The following is a 10456-nucleotide window of genomic DNA, read 5'->3' on the forward strand; positions in this document are numbered from 1 at the left end:
ATACAGAAAGCTGGCAGGAAAGGGTTTCCTAGGAGTGCAGGCCCAGTCTACATGCTGCCACAGACACCATCACAGCAAAGAGGCACCCACCGTCTTTGGGCTTTGTGGCTGTGATGGTTCGTTTTATGTGTCAAACTGGCAAGGCTATGGTACCAAGTTGTTTGATCAAATACCAGTCAAAATGTTGCTGTTGAAGGGAACCAGAATATGTTATCTCAAAACATGACTCTTGGGTATAAAAATTATTTTGAGCTAAAGACACCGATAAAAACCACAGGTGTGGGGAGGAAGCTCTGACTCTCCCCTTTTTCTTCCTTTCCGCATGAGATGAGATGGTCATATGGAAGCTGTCCTCCCTATGCCAGAAGTAAAGTAACGTTCCTATCATCAAGGACTGGAAGTTGAGACCTAGAAAATTCCATAAAACAGACATTATTAAAATAATCCTTGCTTCCTTAAGCCTCCCCATATATAGTTCAGTTACTTTTCCACAGTTGCCTCTCTTTGTTCAACCTAGTGTAAAAACATGTGAGTTTTGCCACTTCTTTAGGTCTTCATTTCTTTATGAAAGCTCCTGAATCACGTAAAACTTATATTAAGTAAATTTGTATGCTTTTCTCTTGTTAATCTGTCTTATGTCAATTTAATTCTCAGACCTAGCTGAAATCCCTAAGAAGGTAGAGGTAAATTTTTGCTTCCCCTGCACCAGAAAGGTATTTGTTAGATATGATGAATATTTAATTTTGAATAAAGCACGTTAGCCTCCATCATCTGAGTCAGCTCATCCCATCAGTTGAAGGCCTTACGAAAAAAGATTTCCGAGAGAAGAATGAATTCTCTTCCACATGATAACACAGAAACCCTGTGTAAGTTTCAGCCTGCTGCCCTGTGGGATTCAGACTCATCTCTTTCCCGAATTTCCAGAATGCTGGTCTACCCTTCAGATTTCAGACTTGCCAGGCCTTACAATTGTGTAAGTTAATTAATGTAACAGGTAACATAAGAGAATGAGAGAGAGAGATTTTAAGGAATAAAATAACATGTTTTACAATATGTTATGTATCATATAATGTTATATATTATGTAACAAAATTTTATATACATATACATACATATATAATCTCCCATATTTTCTGAAGAACCCTAGCACAGTGATGAATTTAGTTTGTTTCTGTCAGTCTTCCATCTTTGCTGCCTACCGTAGCACTCTTCGTTTTCTCAATCCAGATTTTTAAAAATTTTGTTTGCTTTAAAACTTGAAAAGTCACCATTTTGGAGTGTACAATTCAGTGGTTTTTTAAATTACATTCACAGGGTTGTGATCATCACTGATATAATTCTAGAACATCTTCATCACCTGTTAGCATCTCTCACCATTTCTCCCTCCCCCTCTGCCCCTGGCAACCCCTTATCTGTCTCTATGGATTGCCTACCTAAACATTTCATATAAGTAGAATCATACAGTATGTGGCCATGTGTGTGATTTCCTTCATTTAGCATAGTACATTCAAAGTTTATCCACATTGAGCATATGTCAGTACTTCATTTTTATGGCTGGATAATATTCAATTGTATGGATAGGCCATATTTTATTTAAATATTCTTTAATCTACAGATATTTGGGTTGTCTCCATTTGGGAACTGTTATGAGAAACGCTGCTATTAACATTTGTGTGCAAGTTTTTGTGTGGACGTGTGTTTTCAATTCTCTGAGATACATACCTAGGAGTGGAATTGCTAGGTCACAGAGTAACTCTTAACTTTTCCAGGAACCACTGATCCGTTTTCCAGAGCAGCTGCACCGCTTTACATCCCCACCAGCAATGTGCGAGTGCTCCAGCTTCTCCATATCCTCGCCAAGTACTTATTATTTCTAGAATCACCCTTCGTTTATCCTCACCAACACTCCCTTAGTCACATTAGTCTTGGAGCTCTACAAACTATTTCAATTAAAACAAAAAACTTCTGTGTGACACTCGAATATTAAAAAATGGCTCGAAGGTACAGTTTCTAACTTTGCCTGGCGAATATTAAGTATTGCAGCTGCCTGGACCAGCGCGGGACTCAATTCACCATCACACCCCTCACAAGATCCCAGGAGGAAAAACCGCTTTGGGAACAAACTGGTCTTAAACAGGTAACCGCCTGAGTAGGTGTAAGAGTAGCATTTGAATAGCATTTCACCCACTTCTCAATTTATCCTTTTGCCTGCGGTCACGCTGGCAGTCTAGCCAAATCACCGAGTCTCTCTAGGCGCAGGCGCCTGCCCTGAGCCCCACCCCTTCACCGACACGCCTTCTCCTGGAGGGGCGGGAAGCTAAGAGGCGCGGAGATGGGCGTCAAAGAAGGGCTGAGGCCAATACGCCTGCGTCTGTAGGAAGCGGCGCTCCGCATTGGTAGATTGTCTAATGACGTTTATGCGCCAATCCGCATTCTGGGGGCGGGGATAAAGCAGGTAGGCAGGAGGAGGAAAACCGCCTGGCAGAAGCACGTGACCTGGCTCCGGAGCCGGAAGCTACCGGTCTGGTAGGGAGCTCCCCCAGCAACTGAGGCTGCGATGGTGAGTGAAGGCGCATTCGCTAAGTACGCGCTGGGGGTTCTGCGACCCTGCTCCGCATCCTTTTTGGTTGTCTTCTCCTGGGCCTGCACTCCGCTTTCACTGCTTATCCACCCCGGGATAGAGGGGGAATGGAGATAGGAGAAGCGACGTAGAGGGCTAAGGAGGGAACTGTGGGAGGTGAACGGGGGGCTGGGGAGTAGTATGCGGGGGAGGGAGGGCCGCAGGGAGACTTGGAGAGGAAGCAAGGGGCCGTGAGGCTGCGAAGGCCTCTCGGGGTTAGCAAAAGTTGGGTATAGAAGCCTGGGGAATCCCAGGGGTCCCGGATGAGACAGGTGGAGGCTCCAGAAGATCCGTGTTGAAGGCTATGTGGATACAAGAGGGTCGGAAGGGCTGGGAAATGGAAGGGCTTGGGGGGCCACTGTCAGGAGAGGTGGGTTTGCAAGGGAAGGGTGTGGAGGGCCATCCTTCTGGCATGCTTCTCATTGATTGCATCTTTACCCATTAGACTTCTGCACTGACCCAGGGGTTGGAGCGAATCCCAGATCAGCTCGGCTACCTGGTGCTGAGTGAAGGCGCAGTGCTGGCGGTGCGTTCTGGGCAAGGGAGGGAGTCCCCCAAATATACATGGCCCCTTCGGACATTGCCCAGTTTGGCCTAATTTGTTTCTGTTTGGTCTTGATGGTTTTATTTCTGGCACATAGTAAGCGTTCAGTAATTAAATAAATCTCAACTCTTAGTCTGGTAACGGTTCTGAGGTAAAAGGTTTACTAATTTTACCAAAGTCAAACAACTAGTTACAGGTTTGTGGATGACTCATACTGTCCAAGTCATTCTCAAATATGTCTTTATCTGGTATTTATTGGAGGGGTTTTGTATTTTGCTCCATAGTGCAATATAGTATTAGTGTTACATTGTTAACTCTAAAAGTTCTCCATCAAGCTAGAGAGACATGCTTAGGGTTGAAAGTCAAAAGCAATGGAGTGGTACAGGTTACTGAAGGAGTCTGGAAAAGGAAGGATTCAATCCTTTCTGTTACCTTGTGTTAAGACAAGGAAACTTTCTTTAGAGGCTTTCTTTGGGCTTAAAGGATGGATGGTTATGAACAGGCAGAAAAGGAGAGTGTTCAGGGCTAGAAGGTTGATACGATGGTAGGAGTGTGACAGCAGGCTGTCTGAATTGGTGGTGGGTTGGTCTTGAAAATATTTGGAAAGCTTTGGGGGAAGAAGAGGATATGATGAGGAAGGATCTGCTGTGGACAACTTTCAGGGCTTGGTTAAGAAATTTGGGTTAATTTTGAGGGTAATAGGAGCTTTGAAAGGTTTTTGAACAGAACATGATCTGAAGAAACAGTTGAACAGGATTTTTCTATTAGCTGTGAAGGTGGGCTGGAAGGGGTAGGATTCAGAAGCAGAAAGGTGCTGCCAAAATCCAGGTATAAGACTGGGCTGGTGTTAGTGAGAGAGGAGCAAAGAGAGAGATTTTAAAGGAAGAATCTACATATTCTTTGTAGTGTCTAGAAACAGGTAATAGAAGAGATACTTCTCTATCCAGTAAGACTTTGATGTCAAGCCTAGAATAACGGCAATGGTGCCTTAACAGGGAATTAAGAAAGGAAATTGGTTGGGGTGGGGGGAGGTAAGGGAAATTTTGATGGCTTGACTTTAGACACTGAGTTTACTGTAGACTAACAGCAAGTTTGTATATATTGCTGGGAGCTTTCTAAGTATCTCCCCAACATTGTGTCACATAACCCTCACAACATGACTATACAATAGGTACCATTGTCCCCAGATTACAGATAAGGAAACTGTGAGGTACAAAATGTTCAAGAGAGTAAAGGCCACTATCTCCTAGAGGGAGGTAATTGAGGAGGTAGAAAGAATAAGTTGAGACAGTCACTAGAAAAGAGGAAGCCCAAGGCCTAGGTAGTAGAGAAGGGCTCAGTGACAAAGGGGATATTTAATTTCAGAGTCTGCAGACAGAGCACCCAGTGGAAAGGCTGAGGAAAAGATGGGGCCTTGACCAAGTCAGTGGTGGGTGGGCACTGATGAATGTGGTTTTATCATGTAAGTGGGGACAGGGAGAAAAACTGAGTTTCAAGAGATTAGGGAAGAATGGTCAGTAAAGAAATGGATGAGTCTTTGCTTGTGGGGGACATGAGTAGTACATGGACGAGAAACAGGATGGCATCAAGAGGGGCAGCATCATAGGAAAGTTTCAGGTTTGTTTTTCCAAAATGGGGTGATCTTCAGAGAGAGGTTACAAAAGCTAGAGCCATGTGATGTTCCTGGAATTCTTTCCTAATTGTGTTCCCTGCTCTCCTCCTTCCTCTGTGTGCATGCAGTCATCTGGGGATCTGGAGAATGACGAGCAGGCAGCCAGTGCCATCTCTGAGCTGGTCAGCACAGCCTGTGGGTTCCGACTGCACCACAGCTCAAATATACCCTTCAAACGCCTTTCTGGTGAGGCCCTGCCCTGACCCCAGGGAGCCGTGGAAGGGGTGCTCCCCAGAGGCTTCTTTGGGAAAAACACCTGTCTCCTCCCAACCTCTCACCATCTTCCCATGGGGTCCCCAGTTCTGGCTGTGTCCTCCCCTTTGGGATTCACTCCTACATCAGGTTCTGAGAAAGCAAGAGAAAGAAGGTGATTTAATGGAGACCCTCCCATCTTCAAATCTCTGAGCCTTGAACTGTTATGTTTCTTTGGCATTTGACCCCAGAGCCAGGAAGTGTGAGACCCCACATAACACCCCACTAACTGTGCTCCCTTCCCCTCTCGGGGGGCGGGTGGTATCTCCCCTCCAGTGGTCTTTGGAGAACACACTCTGCTGGTGACTGTGTCAGGACAAAGAGTGTTTGTGGTGAAGAGGCAGAACCGAGGCCGGGAGCCCATTGATGTCTGAGCCTGCCAGATGGCAAGGCACACAGGTGGACCGGGTCCAGGAGCCTCTGTGATGGGAGGATGCAAATCTCCACCTCTTTTGTGGCCTGCTGCTCACCCTCTTCCCCACCACTACCTGGAAGGACAGAGGCTTGGGGACTTCATGCTGTGTTAAGGAACCATGTTAAGAAGCTTGAGGGCAAGAGGACCTCCCTCTTCCCTCCCTCCTTCTTAATAAACATGAGTATGATGTTGCCAGGCCCAGGGATGTGTGTTATGGGGAGAGCAGAGTCATAGTACACATCCGTTTGCCATCTCCTAGGGAGAAAGTCATGTACCTGGGCCCAGGGGGGTGGACCTATTGTGTAACACTGGAAATCAGAGGATAAAAGTCAGTAAGGCAGCTGAGGGGAGCTGTATTCTGAACCCCTGGTCTTGACTTCTGCCACCAAAACACAAATGACAGTCATTTTTCTCCCTCCTGAACAGGCATTTAATAGTCTTATTTCAGTTGGAAGCAGTAGTTGGAGAATAAGTTACAGAAACAGACAGACCAAAAAAAAAAAGACAGACAATAAAACCCCCACACAACTTAAAGTGCTTTGGGCTGCAAACGTAAACATGAAGGGCCGGGGAGGCCACCTTGCTATCTCCCCTGACCCCTGAGACAGGAGGGTCATTGTCAGGGTCCCTTTACCACCACCACCCTCTAATTTCAGCCCTGCAGGTGGGTGGGTGGGAGTATCAGAGGCGGAAAAGAACTCACTAGGACTGAAGAAAACACTTTGTAAACTTAGAACCAAGGTACAAGGTGGGGGGCAAGGGAGCACTTGGAGCCCTTGCCCTGGCCGAGGGGTGGGGCCAGCCGCCCCAGGAAGTTAGGGAAATACTCTTGGTTTCGTGCTGCAGCCATACCCTCCCATTTCACAGCTTCTTCCCTTGTCCCTCATCAGCAGACACAGACAGGTGGCCAGCCCTTGGGCCTCCTCACCCACAGCGGGAGGCATCCCAGGAGAGGCACAGCCTGGAGTGAGGACCCGCTCGGGGGCTTTCAATTTCTGGGAGTGTAAGAGGGAGGACAGCCAGCAGGGTGCTACTTGACAGGCTCCACCACCAGGACCTTGCACTCACGCTTGGCAATCTTGTCCAGAGAGAGCACAGCCTTGTCCGGGGGTAGATAGAGGGGGCGGCCCACAGGAGAGGCCACAGGGGGTGTGATGGCCCTGCGCTCCATCACACTGCCTGACCTGGAGGAAAGCAGAGGCTGTGAGCTCTAGTCAGAGCCCAGGACCCCTTCCTGCTCCCGCCAACTCCGGCTGCCACCCCTCCGGTGGTTCCATACCTCATGAGGTGGCTGCGGGAGGGCTGTTGGTGGGAGAAGGACTGAGAGCGGCCCAGGCTAGCCTGGTGCCTCTCCACCAAGTCCCGGACGGCAGGGCTGCTGGGGCTGCTCTTGCGAGAGAGGGGTCGGGCCTCGGGTGGAGGGTGGGACACGCTGGCAGTGAACTGCAGCTTCAGTTTCATGTGCTGGCTCAGCTGGGATGGAGATACAGAGTATCAGCTCAGCTTCCAGGCCCCAGCTCTCCTTTCAAATCACCTTCCCCACATGCTAGGCCAAGTATTGGATCCAAATACCACCTTCCCCCTGCCCAGCTTTTGAAATCAGTGCCTCCCATCAATTTCATCCACAGAAACAGATGGCCCTGCCTCCTCCCACCTCAACATTCAGCACCCCTTTAGCCCACCCTGCCCAGCTCAGCCTACCTCGAAGAGCCCTGTTCTTAGAGCTTGGAAGGCCACACTGAAGGTGAGCGCGCTGCCCTTCCGGGAAAAGCCGAGGTTGTTGAGGGGCGTGTGGCAGACAATGGAGTCCAGGGCTGCCTGCATGGCCCGGCGCTCCTCCTCACACAGCTGCTTTCCTGGGGGCAGAAACGGCGACAGTGAACACATCTGTGCAGTGTTCTTTGGTTCACAAAGGGCTTTCCCGAGCTGGGTCTCATTTGGTCCTCAAAGCCACTCCGTGGAGTAAACTGAGTATATGTTATCTTTTGCTAAATTTTGTAAGTAACAATAGCTAAAACTGCATGCTGAGGTCTATTCTAACCATATATTAAATTATTAAATCACCATAACAACCCCATGAGGTATTATTTCTCTGCATTACAGATGAGGAGTCTGAGCCTCAGGGAGGTTAAGTAAACTACCCATGGTCATACAGCTAGTAAATGGCAGAGACAGAGACAGAAATCAAACATACCAAGGAGCCCAGCACCCAGGTCAGTGTCCTTAACATCACCTGCTTCACTGCCTCTCCGAACTCTCCATCTATTACCATATGGAGACCATCCCAGTACAGAGCTGAAGCCGTCTGCCACAAGCCAGTCACCCCCATGACTTCTTCTTTTCCCCTCCTTGCCTTCAGGATAAGATCCCAGAGCCTGGCAGTGGACCTACCAGCCTGTGCGTGCTCTGGGGTCCACACAAGCCTCACAGCAAGAAAGTCTTGGAGATTGTTGAGCAGCGTGTAGGTGACAGTGAAACGCTCATAGGTCCGAACAGGGGACTCACAAGAAGCAGTCATCACAAAGCACGGGCGGTCTAGGCGGATGCTAGGCAGGCTGGGAGCAGTGAGAGGGAAGCAGGATGTGTGATGCGGGACAAAGGTGGACGGGATGGTGCCTAGTTGGGGTGGTCCCACAAACTCACCGGTAGTGGGTGTATATGCTCTGGGTGAAGGGCAGCTTTGGGGTAGACCACTGAACCACAGCAATCAGGGGAACTTCTAGGCCCTGTGTGAAGGACACAGGGTACACTCTCAGGTATCAGAGGTCCCTTCTCATACCTAGTCACACTGTCCCTCCCCGCTTCTCCCCCGCCTTTCCCTCTGCTTTGTCTTAACCTTTTTCCTTCAACAGCCAGCCCCTTGTACTCACCTCCTTGGCCCCAGGAGGGGGCTGCTCACCCGCTCTCAGCTGAAACAGGAAGTTGTGTTCCTCCAGGGCACTAAGCGGGCAGGGGAAGCAGCCAGATGTGCCAGGGAGCCGGCAGAAGGAGCCCATGGAGACCTCCCCAGACTGGTGACTAGTTCAGAAGAAAGATGGACAGAGCTGGCTCCTTGCCCTGCCGGGCTCCTGGCCCTGCCTCCATCCCCACCACTTTGTGGCCCTGCCCTTCCCCAGGACCTCACCAGACATTGTCCACCAGAAGCACAGAGCCGTCAGGCATAACAGGTAGATAACTGGCATTGAAGTTTGGGAGAATGTGGATGTCCCAGATGGAAATTTCCTCCTGGGACGAGCCATTCAGCACTGTGGGAGGTACCCAGCTCAGCTCAGAGTATCTGGACCCCTCAGACTCTATCTTTACCATCTCCCCAAAACAAACCTATCCCCAACAGTCTCACCTGAGTAACTGCCACCCAATGCCCTTGCTGCTATCCAAGACCTGAGTCACCCATCTACTCACCCTTGAGCACGGTCAAGTGTTTTCCAGCCACAGTGAACTGGCGGCATTTCAGAACAGGAGGGGGCAGTAGTGTCAGCAGGGTGCTCACTGCAGGGAGGGCGGAAGCAAAGGCTGATGGGTTGGGCACTGACCTCACATCTGATCCATGGTTCTAGACTAACATTTCCTCTCTGCATTCTCCCCCACCTTGGGCCTTGAAAGCACTCTGCTCGCCCCGGAAGGTCTCCCCAGGAGATCGGGTCTGCAGTAAGCGCAAGTAGCCTTGATCTCTGACCTCTGGTGCCTCAACCTCCCTCTTCCACACGGTTACTACAATCTGAGCACAGGGGACACAGGTCCACAGTCAAGAGGAGAGACAGCCAGCCTGGCCTTAGAAAGGGAGTGTGAATTAGGCTGACAGCTCCACCCCTTGCCAATCTTACCTTGGCCTTAGGTGTCCCTGGGGGCAATCTGTCCAGTGACACGGTGAGTGGGAAGATGACCTCATCTGTGGACACAATTGGTTCCTCCACAGGCAGCTGGGGTTGTGAAAGGGGTGAAGAGGGCAGGATAGAGTCAAAAAGGCAGCCTGCAGCCTTCCCTTTAAGAATCCGCAGTCCCTCCCTTCTCATCCATCATCTGCCGCTGCTTCAGGCCGCTGGAGTCCTTCCCCTCAAGTCTTTGGAGCCCAGCAAGCCGCCCCTCCGTCCTGTGCTGTTGTCATCCCAAGCTCCTCACCGTGGTCGCTCCCCCTGAGGTAGCAGGACCCGGGCCATGGGTGAGGAGTGGGCTGCAGCTGCGAAACAACCCCCCACCGCCAGGATCTCCACCCCCGGGGGGTTCGGAATCCTGGTCTCCGGTGCTACCTCCCCCGGACGCCGCGTCCCCGGCGCTGACCGAGGCCAGGGCGGCAAGGGCGGTTGCCAGCTCTGCCCAGGCCCCTCGGGAGCCCAAGCCCGCACAGCCCCCCGCGCCGCCCCGGCAGCGCAGCACCAGCAGGAAGCGGACAGTTTCCCCCAGGTAGAGATGGTTGCGCCGGGGCAGTGCCCGGTACCGGCCCGGGTCCCCCGCCAGCTCCGCACGCGGCGGCAGCGGCACGGCCGGGAAGTACATCGAGTAGTCGCACTGGGACTCCATGGGACGGCGAGGATGGCGCGGGCCGGAGCGAGGTGGGTCGGGCAGCGGAGGTCGAGGGACCGCTGGAGTGGGCCGGGTGTCCCGATACCCGGTTGGTGCTGCGCGCGGTCAAGCCGGCCCGAGGGACCAGCCCGGGCCGGGAACCGGGGCAACGAACCCGGAACCGAGACCCGGCGGGGCCGGAGCCGGGCTGCGGGGCCGAATGACTGGAGAGACCGGAAGCGGAAAGAAAGGGGCGTGGCCTCCAAATCTCTGGGTGACCTGACCGCGGAGGAGAGGGGGCAGGCTCCGTCGGGCTTCTGGCTGCCGCTGGAGGCATTCAGGGGGCACTATAGCACTTCACTACTTCTTAGAGAAGTAAGAAGACCCCCTCCAGCCCCGCTTCTCCCAGGAAGATGCGCCATCCCCTCACCTTTCAGCTATTCGTAAAGCAGG

At 51.2% G+C, this 10456-nt stretch overlaps 2 protein-coding genes across 4 annotated transcripts; one reads left to right on the forward strand and one right to left on the reverse strand.

The window, feature by feature from the left end:
* The first annotated feature begins 2413 nt into the window (after positions 1–2413).
* LAMTOR4 (late endosomal/lysosomal adaptor, MAPK and MTOR activator 4) lies at positions 2414–5694 on the forward strand. The gene is made up of 4 exons (XM_017666124.3): positions 2414–2560; positions 3066–3146; positions 4905–5022; positions 5365–5694. Exons 1-4 carry the CDS (start codon positions 2558–2560, stop codon positions 5460–5462), a joined length of 300 nt encoding a protein of 99 aa, XP_017521613.1. The 5' UTR covers positions 2414–2557; the 3' UTR covers positions 5463–5694.
* A 215-nt stretch (positions 5695–5909) lies between these two features.
* On the reverse strand, positions 5910–10251 carry TRAPPC14 (trafficking protein particle complex subunit 14). Of its 3 annotated transcripts, none has more exons than XM_017666122.3 (11): positions 9623–10251; positions 9328–9423; positions 9092–9221; positions 8906–8992; positions 8628–8748; positions 8374–8443; positions 8147–8229; positions 7895–8058; positions 7205–7359; positions 6783–6976; positions 5910–6687 (listed from the first exon to the last, which is right to left on the reverse strand). In XM_017666122.3, exons 1-11 carry the CDS (start codon positions 10019–10021, stop codon positions 6534–6536), a joined length of 1653 nt encoding a protein of 550 aa, XP_017521611.1. In that variant the 5' UTR covers positions 10022–10251; the 3' UTR covers positions 5910–6533. The 3 variants fall into 3 exon arrangements, with proteins under 3 accessions (XP_017521611.1, XP_017521610.1, XP_036867702.1); XM_017666121.3 differs by having other exon boundaries at positions 8374–8521; XM_037011807.2 differs by lacking the exon at positions 9092–9221 and having other exon boundaries at positions 8374–8521; positions 9623–9692.
* Between the last annotated feature and the right edge of the window lie 205 nt (positions 10252–10456).

This window comes from Manis javanica, chromosome 10 (genome assembly GCF_040802235.1).
Source record: "Manis javanica isolate MJ-LG chromosome 10, MJ_LKY, whole genome shotgun sequence".
NCBI classification, from domain to species: domain Eukaryota; kingdom Metazoa; phylum Chordata; class Mammalia; order Pholidota; family Manidae; genus Manis; species Manis javanica.